The sequence below is a fragment of the Bufo bufo genome, chromosome 2 (assembly GCF_905171765.1).
Source record: "Bufo bufo chromosome 2, aBufBuf1.1, whole genome shotgun sequence".
Taxonomy (NCBI): domain Eukaryota; kingdom Metazoa; phylum Chordata; class Amphibia; order Anura; family Bufonidae; genus Bufo; species Bufo bufo.
In genome coordinates, this window is record NC_053390.1 from 254,431,197 (window position 1) to 254,446,413 (window position 15,217).

The window sequence follows — 15,217 nt, forward strand, 5'->3', positions numbered from 1 at the left end:
ACAGCCCCTCGCAGGTGAAGAACTCTTGTTGACGAGATGAGGTAAGGCATTCATCTCCACCTCTGATTGGTATGGGGAGCTCCCAACTCTCCTGCAGGCGAAGTGAATGTTTTCACCTGATCCTTTTGTTCTCCAGGGAGATAATCCCCCGCCAGTGGTGTCTGTCAGCAGCTTCCTCCTCTACCCCTCATTGAATACACATACATGCTCAGTCGAACATGTGTATGGGGGAGTCAGGAGAGAGCTGTTCAGCTGGCAGCTATTACATGTGTATGGCCAGCCTTTAGACCTGGTGAAAGATTCCCTTTAGGGCTCATGCCCTCTGAGACATACGGTCCGTGAGCGGGCCATATGTCCCGGAGTGGCATACATCGTGCGCATGGGACCGCACAGCATTATAGGTTACTATGATGCTGTGCACATCTGGCCGACGCGGAACTATTGTCCCGCACTCATAATATCATACGAGTACGGTACAATAGTCCCGCGGGCAGCCCAATGCGCACAGCATCATAGTAACCTATGATGCTGGGCGCTCAATGTATGCCGCTCCGGGACATATGGCCCGCTCACGGACCGTATGTCTCGGAGGGCAGTCATGTGCATGAGCCCTTAAGAACACAAAAAAAAAAAAAAAAAAAGGACAAATATTGGGCTGATTTCCACTCAAACAAGCCCCACTTAACCACCAGACCAGAAAACTACCTACTTAACGGATACACCCATTCATTCGGAACGATTTTTAGATGAACACACACGGAATGAAGACACTGTGTATTCTAAGAATATAAGTCATTTAATACTGTTAATTTTACAGCACAAAAAAATAAAACTCAAAAGCTATGATTTCTTCCCCCTTCAAAAAAAAAAAAAAATCAAGTTAAAAAGCGTACATCTACAATAATGTGCGTTCTATGTAACCTACTGAGACTCTAGACCCTCGCAGGTCGCCCCTCGGAACAGTTACAGAGAAAACATCCACGCAGGAAGAAAACCTGCTGCTCACAAACTTGATGCCAATGGCTTGAAAACAGTTAAAAATGTTAATTACACTGAAACTGAAATCCCTCCTGTAAAAGGTCAATACAATATAAAATTACAATTTACAAGCAAAACAAATGGCACAGACAGAGTTTAACCTCCCTTTACAAAAATAAAATGAGACGTTGCCCTCCATGAGCAAACTGTCCCAAGTGACAGATTCCCTTTCGACATTTGTTGGATTCGTAAACAGGCAGAAGATTTAGGAAACTCAAAATGCAGAGCATGGCCAAAGCAGCGACTCGCTGGCTCGGAGCTGGAAGTGTCCCAGATCCAACACAAGCCATCATCGGGCAGCGAAGAGGCAACGCTCCCATCACAACCCGATCTGGGGGGCAGAATATTACAGCCGTGCCGCTGAACAGACGAGGCTTCTTATTCCTCCAAATGGAAGTGTACAGGAAACCAACTCTTGCTGCCCGAGAAGCCTGGAAATTAGATTTAAGACACCTAACTCTGGAGTCAAGGCAAATTTTCCCTTGCATAGTCTTTTTTTTTGCAGCGTTCCAGATAAAGTGGGCAAAACAAGATTCAGACAAGACTTAAGGAGCTGGCTCATTGTGTGTTTCCTCCTTTTGTGCTATTACGTGGCAGCAGAGCACCAGCGCCCACCGCATAAAAAAAGGCCAACAAAGGAGTTTAAATGAATGGATCTAGGATATTCCAAGCAATCGGAATACATGCGGAAACTCAATACGTGGCTTCTTAGGCAATACGGAACATTCTGCAATGAAAGGGGGTGTTCATTCTCATGACGGAAACCAAAAAAGTCCAGGAAAAAAAATAAAAATAAAAATCACATTCCTAAGATCTACCCGCTAGACACCTCACAGTACAAACGGATAATGGCACCGAGAAGAATCACACTGCATCAGAGCACAAGAGAAAACTGGAATTTCCGCTGGAAGGACTGGCAGGCGGCGTCCTCTGCTGCAGCGACAGAACTCTGCATTTGAAAGGGGAAGTAGTCAAATTCCTGCGCAGAACAACAATTGCCATGGTTCGCAGTATAAATAAAGGCCTCAGTTTAACCATCATACACTTGGATCTCCCCACCAGCAAGAGGGATTGTAGGGATCCCAACGGATCGGTCACAATCTCTTCGTTCTCCGAAATGACGGAAGCAGGGGTCATTTCTAGAAATCACTATTTTGTGGCGCTGTGTGAGTCCATAAAACACAAATTCTTTAAGAGGAAAAGGGGGAGAAAAAAACAAACAAAAAAAAAAAAAAAACAACAACGCTTCAGAAAGCCACCAGGTATGGTTCTCCACAGCAACAGGATTAGCGGCTGGCAGCACGGCAGACCCTTGAAAACGTGGGAAGCAGCAGCTCGCATCATGGACAAACACAGCTATGTTACATGCGTCAGTAGGTGAACTCTGGAGCGCGTGTCAAATGACCAGGCAGCTGAAAGAGGAGGAGGCCAGGGGAGCTTCAGAGGACCTGGAGGAGGAGAAGTGAGGAGATCACGCCAGTCACTCATTGTCATCCGGATTCTGAGGGTCAATTATTTTCACATGTGTGAAGGGAAAAAGCCCTTTTCGGCCATTCACCTCCCCTTCCCATTGGCCGTTAATATTCATGCGAGTCACTTTCACAAGGTCACCCACCTAAAAATAGAAGAAAAAAAAACAGAATTATTGTGAGGGCAGAAGATGTGTCATTTACCTGGGCAAAGACAGACTGAAATAAAAACAGCAGCCGTTTCTTAGAACGTGTCACTATATATAACAATGGGGGGAACTGATGGAGCAGGATGAGCTGACAGATATACTGTAAAGTTTTACTAGATTTAGTAACTTATTCATCTCGACCTCTGCTTAGGTTGGGCACAGCAGTCATGCTGACGGATGTAATCAGCGAGTGCACACTTACATAAGGAATCACCAAGCAGGATGGGACCACTCACATTAGGCTCCATTCACACAAACCTATTTTTGGTCAGCATCCGATTCTCATTTTTTCCAGATTGGATGCAGACCCATTCATTTCAATGTCCGCGTCCCTATATTGCCATTCTCCAGTCCCGCAAAAAAGATAGAACATGTTCAATTCTTGTCCGTTTTGCAGACAAGAAAAGGCTGGACGCAACGCAGACATCATACGTATTTTTTGCAGACCACAAAATACATATGGTCAAGGCCAAGCATAGAAAGAGCAGGGATTTAGATTACTTACTATGGGAGAGTTCACATCATTGTTATTTTTCCGTTCTTCTGATCTGTCAGACGAACAGAAAAATAAAATATAGAAACAGATCCTGTATTAAAAAAATAAAAATAAAATCTGCATCCACAGGAACCCCAGTTACAGGGGAAAACAGCCTCCTGAGGGGGCATGACACAGGCAGAGCTGATCAGGGTCTCCTTAGACCCTGCAGCTCTGCTCCAGACAACCCCCAGCTGTCACGTGACCACCAGGACTAACAGAGGAAGCGGATCTGCCGTTTCCTGCTCCCTCCACCATGTGCTCGTTCAGCGCTCTCCTGCCGACACAGGAGAAAGCAGAAGCGACCTGCTCGACTGCAGGAGCTTTCATTAAAGCGCTGCCTGCACATGTATATACGTGCTAGCTGCACGGGGCATGTGCAGATAGGATGTATATACACAGTGGGCAGTCGTGAATGGGTTAAGGCTGAGCTCCACTGAATGAACATGCTGCGGCTTCAAACGCCACACCATGCCAAGAAGGGACACTTCTTAGCGTGTTCACAGCTTTAGGGAGCATTCACACGACTAAGTGTATTGCGGTCCGCAAATTGCAGATCTGCAAAACACAGAAACCGGCGGTGTCCGTTCCGCATTTTGCGGACTGCACTATATAGAGAAGGCCTATTCTTGTCCGCAACAAGAATAGGACATGCTCTCTTTTTTGTGGGGCCACTGAACGGAACAACGGATGTGGACAGCACACAGTGTGCTGTCCGCATCATTTGCGGCCCCATTGAAATGAAGGAGTCCACACCCGTTCCGCAAATGCGGATCCATTTATACGGTCGTGTGAATGCTCCCTTAAACCACTAGCCTGCAAACAGCAGCACTGTCTCCCATTGAAAACAATGGGAGGCGGACATGCGGCCACCACCGGAATTCTAACAGTACCTGCACCAAAATTCCACCTTTTGAACGGGCTCGAAAAATGTGAAGACGTCCTGTTCGGAACAGATCACTTTTCAGTAGTCATCTCATTATTATTACAGGCAGGATTACTATGAAAAATATTACATACATAAAAAAAGGGAGTCCACCATTCACAATAGGCGATAGCACAGCTCATCTATTCTTTCCTTGTACAATGACCTCTGCACAGGTCACAGAGCCGGAACGCCATAACTTGGGTTCAGTGGTTTAACCTTCCATAGTAAAGTTCCAAAACAAGTTTGAAAGAGTAACTTTATTTATAATGATGAGCGGATCCTCATCAATATCAGATCGCTGTGGGTCCGACTCCCGGGACCCCCACCGGCCAGGTGTTTGAAGAGAAGGCCACGCTCCGTACAACTGCTGGCTTCTCTTCACCGTTTAACAATGAAGGGAAGGCAGCGTACGTATGAAGCGCGGCCTGGCAGGGGGGCCGGACTCCTGCTGATCTGATATTAATGACCTATCCTGATCATAGGTCTTCAATATAAATAAAGTGGACAACCCCTTAAAAGACACATCGCTCACACAGCTATCACATACTGCTACAATAAGATTAAATCCAGAAGAGAAGTGTTAACCGGTGGATTATACATAACATTTAAAATAAAAATAAATCAATGCCTTTGAGCTGAGCAATAATACAGAATAAATCTCCAAAAATTTGGTTCTATTACAGATTTTGATTTCCTCACTGAACTCAATGGAAGAATACCTGAAACTAGTTAGCGCTCAAACTCAATTTCTGCACCAAATGTATCAGATGAAACCTGGTGCAGATGACGGACTAAAATCCTCTGTGGATTTTAAAGGGAACCTGTCACCGGGATTTTGATGTATAGAGCTGAGGACATGGGCTGCTAGATGGCCGCTATCACATCCGCAATACCCAGTCCCCATAGCTCTGTGTGCTTTTATTGTGTAAAAAAAACGATTTGATACATGTGCAAATTAACCTGAGATGAGTCCAGCGTGAAGGAGCCCAGCACCGCCCTGCATCCTCCGAATCTCCTCCTTGCTCCGCGATGTCAGAAAGCCAGAGCGCCGTAATCTCGCGATGCGCGAGCTAGCACATGCGCAGTTCGTTCCCTGAGGCTGATCCCAGCACAGGGAAGGAACATTATGACGACACTGCGCATGCGCTAGCTCGTGCATCGCAAGATTACGGCGCTCTAGCTTTCGGACGTCGGGGAGCAAGGAGGAGATTCGGAGTATGCAGGGCGGTGCTGGGCTCCTTCATGCTGGACTCATCTCAGGTTAATTTACATATGTATCTAATCAGTTTTTTTCCACAATAAAAGCACACAGAGCTATGGGGACTGGGTATTGCGGATGTGCTAGCGGCCATCTAGCAACCCATGTCCTCAGCTCTATACCCAAAATCCCAGGGACAGGTTCCCTTTAAATGCATAAACCCACACAGAACATGTCGCGTTTCCGATACATGTGGAGCAATACCCTAAAAAGCCACAGAAAATCAGCAGTACAGTGAATGATCACAGTCCGGATCAAGAACAACTAAACTCCTGAAATTCTGTTTCTAAGCCTCTGTAGACACAAATCATACGCTGATCAATATGGATTTAGTGCCATGGCCTTTTCTCAGCTCAGCAGGCACAGTGCCATCCATTGTATCGTGGCTGCGCTGTCATTGCAGCTCAGCCTCATTCGCTTCAACGGGTCTGAGCATTGGGCTAGGAAAAGCTGCGAGCGCCGGGACCCAAGTGTCGGACCCCCACCGACCGATAACCGATGAAGGAGAATCCCAAACACTGCTCACCAAGTAATGGGCAGGAAGCACCCCACTGTCAGCCAGAACCCTTTCCTACAATACGCTTTCTAGTAATCATTTGTTACAGCTGGCAAAATAAATCCTATCTGGATTATATAGGCGTTTTTTGGAAAATGGAAAAGCGCTACAAGTACTGACTCGTGTCCCTTCTTTACTAGAAAGCCTGGCCCTCAGACGCCTGCAGGTAGCTGTGCTATGATCTGCTGCCCATTGGATATTACAGGAATCCAGTGACTCAGAAAATTCCACACAATCCTCCGTGTCCCACCTGAGCGCGTGCACATACTACTCGTGTGAGTCAACCAGGCACTGCGCTGCCATGTGTCACTTCCTCCTGACAACCCCGGACTCCTACCTCCTGAAAGACCACCTACATCACTGGGTGGGGAAGCCACATTTAACTTAGGCTCCATTCACACGTCCGCAAATGGGTGCGCAGCCATTCTTCAATTTTGTGGAGAGGGTGCAGACCTATTCATTCTCTATGGGGACGGAATGGATGCGGACAGCACACAGTGTGCTGTCCGCATCCGCGGAGCGCGGCCCCGATCTTCTGGTCCACAGCTCCGCAAAAGATAGAACATGTCCTATTCTTGTCCGCAGCTGCAGACAAGAATAGGCATTTCTATAGGGGGTGCCGGCCGGGTGTCTTGCGGATGCGCAACACACGACGGACGTGTGAATGGACCCTTAGGGCTCATGCACACGACCGCGACTGGCCTAGGAAACATGGTCCGTGTGTCGGCTGCCTCTCCTGGACCGATCGCGGCTCCCCTGACTGTACCCTAGTAATTTAGTCTCTAACTGATGGCGGGGCTATGGCAGCGTAGTGATATGATGTGGGTACACTGCAATAGCCCCACCATCAGATAGAGACTATCATAAATTACTAGCAAAGAGTCAGTTCTGGGGTTCTGAGGTGCCACTGTCAGTCCAGGAGAGGCAGCCTTCACATGGACCGCATTTTCCTGGCCAATCGCAGTATGTTATTCCCAGGATAGGTCATCAATATCAGAGTGGCAGGGGTCCGACACTCATCACCCCCGCCGATCAGCTGTTTGACAAGAAGGTGTGCGCCATGCCAGCGCAGCGTTCTCCACTGTTTACTGGCTCGCCCTCAACTGCAGCGGTGAGCAGTGTAATTACACCCAAGTCGTCCCATTTACCTCAATGGGACAGCTCTATAGTATACACTTGAATAGGAAGGAGCTGCCATATAGAAGTGAATGGGATGGCTTCTTGTAGCTACACCTGCCGCAATGGTGAGCAAATAAACAATGAAGAGAAGGCTTAACCGGCACTGGTGAGGACGGTGGGTGTCGGACCCCTGCCAATCTGTTATTGATGATCTATAATGCGGATACGTACTCAATAAAAATAACGGAGTGCTGTCCGCATCTTTTGCGGCCCCATTGAAGTGAATGGGTCTGCATCAGAGCCGCAACGGTCATGTGCATGAGGCCTTATGATGAGTATATTCCGTATAATGTGCATATTTTCTATTCCGTAAAATGCAGCCCCAAAATGTACAATCTTACAGAGATTCAGTGCTAATGAGGAAAAGTCCTTACCGTTACAGGAGAAAATACAAGAGGCTGACATACAGTGCTGCCTGATGGCACAGATAACTCCCCCCAATATATTATCAATATGATAGGGCCCTTCCCCCAAAAATGTAACTCACATGTAAAAAGCGTATATATCGCGCACTGTCAGGCTGCTCAGTGGGAGGTCACCGACCTACTTGTTAACCTTCCAAAGTGCTTTGTTTCTCCCAGTTACCAACCTAATTAGAATGGGACCCCCAGAGACTTGTGTGATTATATTACTAATTGACACACTTGATATAATAAGATGGCACAGACCTACTTAGAAGGAGGTGTATCAAATCTTTATGCAACTAGATCAGTGATGCTAACCCCCGGCACCCCAGCTGTGGTGAAACTACGACTCCCAGCATGCGCTATTCATTTCTGTGGAGTTCTGAGAACAGCCAAACAAGTGTACATCTTGGGAGTTGTAGTTTTACCACAGCTGGAGTGCCGGAGGTTAGCCATCACAGAACTAGATGGACTGAAAGTACTTACTCTTAAAGCTGTGTGAACTATAAGGCCTCTTTCAGACGGGCGTTGCGGGAAAAGGTGCGGGTACATGCGAGTGCAAAACATTGTAATGCATTTTGCACTCGCGTGAGAAAAATCGTGCATGTTTGGTACCCAAACGCGAACTTCTTTACAGAAGTTCGGGCTTGGGAACGGTGTTCTGCAGATTGTATTATTTTCCCTTATAACATGGTTATAAGGGAAAATAATAGCATTCGGAATACAGAATGCATAGTAAAATAGGGCTGGAGGGGTAAAAAAAAAAAAAAAAAAAAAAAAAAAAAAAAAAATTATTTATTTTATTTTTTAACTCGCCTTAATCCACTTGATCGTGCAGCCGGCATCTCTTCTGTCTTCTTTCTTTGCTGTGTGCAGGAACAGGACCTGTGGTGATATCACTCGGGTCATCACATGATCCATCACCATGGTAAAAGATCATGTGATGATCATGTGATGATCATGTGATGACCGGAGTGACGTCACCACAGGTCCTTTTCCTGCACACAGCAAAGAAGACAGAAGAGAAGCCGGGCTGCGCGATCAAGTGGATTAAGGCGAGTTAAATTATTTTATTTATTTTTTTAACCCCTCCAGCGCTATTGTACTATGCATTCTGTATTCAGAATGCTATTATTTTCCCTTATAACCATGTTATAAGGGAAAAGAATAATGATCGGGTCCCCATCCCGATCGTCTTCTAGCAACCGTGCGTGAAAAATCGCACCGCATCCGCACTTGCTTGCGATTTTCACGCAACCCCATTCATTTCTATTGGGCCTGCGTTACGTGAAAAACGCACAAAATAGAGCATGCTGCGATTTTCACGCAATGCACAAGTGATGCGTGAAAATCACCGCTCATGTGAACAGCCCCATAGAAATGAATGGGTACGGATTCAGTGCGGGTGCAATGCGTTCAATCCGCGCGGAATACTCGCCCGTGTGAAAGGGGCCTAAAAGTTCTCTCCCATCTGCATGATGGGATAACTACCTGATCAGTGGGCATCCAACCCTTTCTGAACGGAGTGGATGGATGGGCATGTGCCCTGCCAATCCATTCATTCTGTAAAGGGGTGCCCGAGAGTACCCTGCAGTCGTACAGAGAATGAATGGCACAGCAGGGGGCATGCTCGACTGACCGCTCCAAAGGCCACAACCTTATTAAGGATCTTTTACATGGAGCGATAACTGAGTGAACAAATGCTCGTTCCAGACTACTGCCGAGTGACGTGTGTGGATCAGCCTACTGCCAATAAAATTGATCTCATCTCTGACGAGTCGCAGGGGCTTCGCAGTGTAGCAGTATCCCACCGAAATGAAGGGGGCCACAGAGAGTCACACGTGCGCTGCGACTACAACCCATGAATCTCAAAAAAAATCCAACTCCAATGAGCTGCAACCCCATTCATTTCTATGGGAATACTGGCCGCGACCAGTCACTGTCCAGCCGTAAGATCATCGGCTGTCAGTAGCATGTCGCCTCATGTAGACAGACGTGCCAATATAACTGTATGGGAACATCACATACAATCATGGAGACTCACAAGCATCAATTAAGAAGGTAGGGAGACCCCTACAGAGACCGGCAGCATGATCGACCATATTAAACCAAGCATACTGCCTGCCAGGTGTGATCAGGTGATGTGTTTCTTGTGTCTCTAGGGTTAGTGATCGCTGAGAAATATAACTTCTTGTATCTATGCTAATGCCCTATTTTAAGCACCAAGGGGCTGGCTGTAGCGCTTTGAGCTCCACATGCGCTATGCCCCTGTGCTCTGTTTACTCTCCCCATTTGATGGGCAGGGCTCTCTTGCCAGCGCAGAGTCTGCCCAGTGACTCAGCGCCTGCGCAGCAGATCAGATGCTGCCTGCTTTAATAGCGGTGATCATGCTGAAAGAGGCTCATTAAAGGTCTGACTGGTGAGGGCCCCAGGAGTCATACATGGGCACCGTTCCCTTGTACAAAACCAGAAGAAGGTGAGCAGCAGCCACAAGTAGGAGAAACCAGATCTGCAGCTGCCGGTGGTGAGACTAAACACCTATGGCTGGAGTACCCCCTTAGATAAAAGCTAGTTCTCATTGTTCGCTACCTCTTAACCGGTATTAAGCAGGAAACACCTTCGCAGTAATTACACTTCTGCCAAGTACAGGCCAGTGTCTGGAGTGTGTGTCACTTCAGCAATTGCCATTTTTCATGTAGACAAGGTTAATATAAGGCACTTATTAATATATTATTGTGCATATTGCCTCCTTTGCTGGCTGGATTCATTTTTCCATCACATTATACACTGCTCGTTTCCATGGTTACGACCACCCTGCAATCCAGCAGCAGTGGTCGTGCTTGGGTAATATAATAAAAACTACCAGCCTATGCGCACTCCCATGGTCCCGGCCACCAAAGAGGCTGACGCTTTCTCCTATAGTGTGCAAGCACGACCACCACTGATGGATTGCAGGGTGGTCGTAACCTTGGAAACAAGCAGTATATAATGGAAGAATGAATCAGGCCAGCAAAGGACACAATATGGACAATCACAATACATTATTAAGTGCCTTTTAGTAACTTTCTCTACATGATAAATGCCACTTACTGAAGTGAGACAACCCCTTTAAAAAGGAGGTGCAGAACCCCTCTCTCACATCAAGCACAGGGAGATACTGAGGCAACCAGCAGATATCATGCACAGGTCCTAATCGAATGAATGGGACCCATGCCCAGTACTTGCTGTCAGCCGCACTGCCCTGCCTGGCATACAGCAGCTCCTCATTGCAAGCGGTATCTGAACGAGTGGAAGGGGGCGCCAGGACAACTCATTTATTCTTCAATAACCCAAGTGCTGAGGTACGAGCGTGGCCGTGTTCTCGTCAGCTAAGGGAATGTTCCTCCACTGACACAATGACCTGGGAATCAATAAGTCATTAACTTTTTGCAATGAAACTAAAGAAAATCTGTAAGGAAGTGACAGCGCCGCCATCTAAATCCCCATGACTTACCTCCAGCGCAAGGGCCGTCTTATCGTAAGCGCAGGGCACTCGTTTCTGAATGGCTTTAGCATAGACAGGTCCATTCTGCGTGGATGGTAATGGGGTGATAACTGCGCCAGGAGGGGTAGAAGAGGCGGGCAGAGGGCTGGGAGTCTGAGGCTGAGCATAGGCATGTGCAGGCTCGGGGATGCCATAGCTATTGGAATTCCTGTTCCCCATCACTCCTTGAAGAAACACACGGGGTAGCTTCTCCACATAGGGCACAGGGATCATACCAACGCGACCGTCCTTGTTCCGGGCACTCCACCATTGTTCCTCAGGCTTTTCTACAATGATCAAGATTTCACCTTTTTTAAAAGGAAGGTCCTCGGCGTCATTGCCAGGGAAGTCATAAAGAGTCCGTACACACTCCAAGTTTTCCTCCGACGCATGGACAGTAGAGGCAGAACCTGTCCCCACAGGCGGGCTCGGATATCTGTCAGAAAAACAAAACGTTAATTTACCACGGCAGCCAAGTCTACATTGTGTGGACAGTTGTATGGCTGCTGCGCTACAGAAGACTTAGGCTATCTTGCTTCACACTGGCGTTTTGGCTTTCCGTTTGTAAGATCCGTTCAGGGATCACACAAGCGGTCCAAAACGGATCAGTTCAGCCCCAATGCATTCTGAATAGAAAAAGGATCCGTTCAGAATGCATCAGTTTGCCTCCGTTCCGTCTCGATTACGCTCTGGAGGCGGACACCATAACGCTGCATGCTGCGTTTTTCTGTGCGTCCTGGGATGCGGACTCATTTTCTCTTGACAAAATAGAAAACTGCTCCGTCCCCCATTGACTTTCAACGGTGTTCATGACGGATCTGTCATGGCTATAGAAGACACAATACAACCGGATCTGTTCATGACGGATGCATGCGGTTGTATTATTGTAACGGATCCGTTTTTACATATCCATGACAGATCCGCAAAAAATGCTAGTGTGAAAGTAGCCTAATGCGGGAGAACGGTTCAATGACTTGCGTGTCAAGAAAGACCTAAAGCTCCCAGAATAAGGATCCAAAACCCAAGTAATCGCATTCCGCAAATGAGTTTAGCAAATAAATACAATGGTTCTAAGACCCGACTAATTAGATTATCAGATTAGGAAAAGCTAAAGGCATCAGCCACAGATCATGCCAGCTGCTCGCAGGGCTCCATGTGCTGCCACAAGCCCCCGAAACCTTGACAACTTGCCCGGCTGCCAAGAGTGATGCAATGCAGTGGTCAGAGAGAGCAGAGTCCACTGCAGTCCATGACTGGAGGTCTATAGGAAGCGCTGACACCAATACATTCATTTACCCGAGGCATGTCTGCCCACACCAGCCGCTGACCTAACATCCAATATCGCAGAAGCCATTGATCTGTGTGACTGTCAGCCCCGGGCAGGGACGTGCCGGCAGACTCCGCATCAGCAACTTGTTTTGTGTCACCAAACAAAGTGGGGACTTAGAGGCAGCTTTATGAGAATGGACGCTGCTGCCCACGACCACCAATCACAGTGCAGCTTTCATTTCACCAAAGCGCCAGGAGAGATGAAAGCGGAGCCCTGACTGGCTGCTAAGTTTTACGTTTAGACAGTAAGCCGGGGGCTGCGCGGCGACAAAGATTGCAGCATCGATGTAGTGGTGTACATCGCAATGAAAGTGACCATAAGGGCCTGTTCACACAGCAGACACTGCAGCTGTCCGCTCGCTAGATGCGTTCAGGGCTCTCACAAGCGGTCCAAAACGGATCAGTTTGCCTCCATTCCGCTTTGGAGGCGGACACCAAAACGCTGCTTGCAGCGTTTTGGTGTCCGCCTGATTAAACTGAGCCAAACGGATCCGTCCTGACACACAATGTAAGTCATGGGGGGGCGGATCCATTTTCTCTGACACAATCGAAAACGGATCCGTCCTCTATTGACTTTCAATGGTGTTCAAGACTGATCCGTCTTGGCTATGTTAAAGATAATACAAACGGATCCGTTCTGAACGGATGCAGACGGCCGTATTATCTGAACGGATCCGTCTGTGCAGATCCATGATGGATGCGCACCAAACGCAAGTGTGAAAGTAGACTAGGCGGCATCTGAAGTGCACAACTGTGGCGTCTTCTGGCAAGGTACAGGCAGCAGACTGAGTGACACTGAACGGGCCCGGGCCGGTGGCAGGAGATACGAGCCTGCAGCACGACCCCGTTCATTGTGCAGCGTCGTACGGTCTTTGGATGAGTCGCCGCGTGACCCCAGCCTTAGCGTCAGACGCCAGCAGTGGAAAACAGGCCATTTACTATTTACCTCAGAGGTAAACCAGGAATGCCCAAGAATGGCAAAGAGCTGTGCCAGCTGTAAACCTGCCGCTGCCTGTGTACACAATGGAGGCCAGGAAGCTCCATCCACAGTCAACTGTTTACTTCAAGGGAATTCTGGAGGCAAAGCAAGCGCCTGACCTTAACTTATACAATGAAACCAGACGGAAGGGGGGGGGGGGGGGGGGGATTGGGAGGTGTGAAACTACAACTCCCAATATGCTCGGATAACCACATAAGGGAACAGGGGTTTAGTCTTTGCGGTCCAGTTTTCATTGCCAAAAAACAGCGCCACCCTTGTCCCAGGGTCGCATCTGGTACTGCAGCTCAGCTTCACCGAAGTGACTGGGACAGAGCTGCAGTGCCAGGTGGGGCACGGTTTTTCGCAGAAGGCGGACAGGTTTTCCTAAAACTGACAATATTTGCAGCGTATATAAAGGCATGGAGCCGGAGTGCGCTTGCCTATGGTTTCCAGGTGCCCTGGCAGAGAACAGGGAAACCCACAGGACTTTGACACGCTCCTACAGATATAAATCATGAAGCAAGTCCCCTGGTATCGCCCATCAATGTCAGATCTGACATCCCATGAGCAATCATCGGGCGCCACCAGGCATCAGTTGTCAGATCACACTGAGCTTCCTGGAGACAGTCAGCAGGCAGGGCTCACCTCAGTGCCGGCTCGATGAGGGTGGTGGTGTCCAGGTAATGGATCTTGTAGAAGTCTAGCAGGGCCGGTAAGTTGTCGAACTCCTGGTCCCCGATCTTGTAGCGCCGTCCGGGCAGAGAATTGATGATGTAGTGGGAGACCCGCGAGTTCTCCGAGACGGACAGCACGTGATCTCCGGGGCAGGTGGACGAGTCCCGGACAAGGAAGACGCCGTGCCGCTGCCCCTGCAGTCGCGTCTGTGCCTCCTGCCGCGACACCGGCCCGAAGTACCAGCTCGAACGATCCGACGAGTCAAAGCGAGCGGACGACATGATGGGCTCAATCGCCTCGGACAATCGGAGATAACGGTCGTGAGCGGAGGGGGGGTGAGGCGCTGCTGCAACCGGCTACTGGCAGGCGGCTCCCTCAGCTGCTCTGGGTTTCATGGTCACGGCGGAAGCTGCAGGTCCTGTCAGGCCCGCGCGGTCTGCGTGTGTGTAACCCACCTCGGGTCCCCTCCCTGCTCCGGACTGCGAGACTACTGAGGAGACAGTAAAGATGGCGGAGGGACTGCAGGCTTTCACATACAGCCAAGCGGATACGCGTCATCGCCGAGCGGCAGCCAATCAGCGTCCGGCCCCTCTCACGCCATTGGATGCCGCTGCTGTCACTTCATAGTGGGTAGACGTGAGCGCGCGTTTTCATATGGTCGTGCAAATAGCTGCCTGATCAAGTAGCCAATCAGGAGCCGCTTGGCTTTGACGTCAGCGAACGTTAAATGTTCGGGGTTTGTATTGGTTGTCGTCCCCTGCAGGGTGTTCTTAGCTTGTGACGTCAGCGTTAGCAGTAGATTACGTCAGTCTTTAAATTTAGGGTGCCTGACAATTCGAGGAAGCGCTCACATTGTAAACTATAGGGGGGCGGCTGCTTGTGTGACAAAGGAGATTCTACATTGGTGCGGGTCATCAATAATGGGGTTCACAGGAGGGTTTTCAGTGGATTTATACTTCTCAGAGCTGGATCCACTTCTGGGTTTGGATGAAAAAACCTGCATTAAGATCCCCTCTAAAAAAAACAGTGAACTTACCCATAAAGACCTGGAAAACCCCTTTAAGAGCCTGATTCATGGATAAATCACACCCTTGGGGTCAATGCACACGTTCAGGATTTATGTGCGGAGAGTCCG

The 15,217-nt window shown here is 48.6% G+C and overlaps 1 protein-coding gene across 1 annotated transcript; it reads right to left on the minus strand.

The window, feature by feature from the left end:
* Positions 1–1,496: 1,496 nt before the first annotated feature.
* CRKL (CRK like proto-oncogene, adaptor protein) lies at positions 1,497–14,637 on the minus strand. The gene is made up of 3 exons (XM_040416399.1): positions 14,053–14,637; positions 11,070–11,535; positions 1,497–2,653 (listed from the first exon to the last, which is right to left on the minus strand). The coding sequence occupies exons 1-3, from the start codon at positions 14,361–14,363 to the stop codon at positions 2,519–2,521; spliced, it is 912 nt and encodes a 303-aa protein (XP_040272333.1). The 5' UTR covers positions 14,364–14,637; the 3' UTR covers positions 1,497–2,518.
* Between the last annotated feature and the right edge of the window lie 580 nt (positions 14,638–15,217).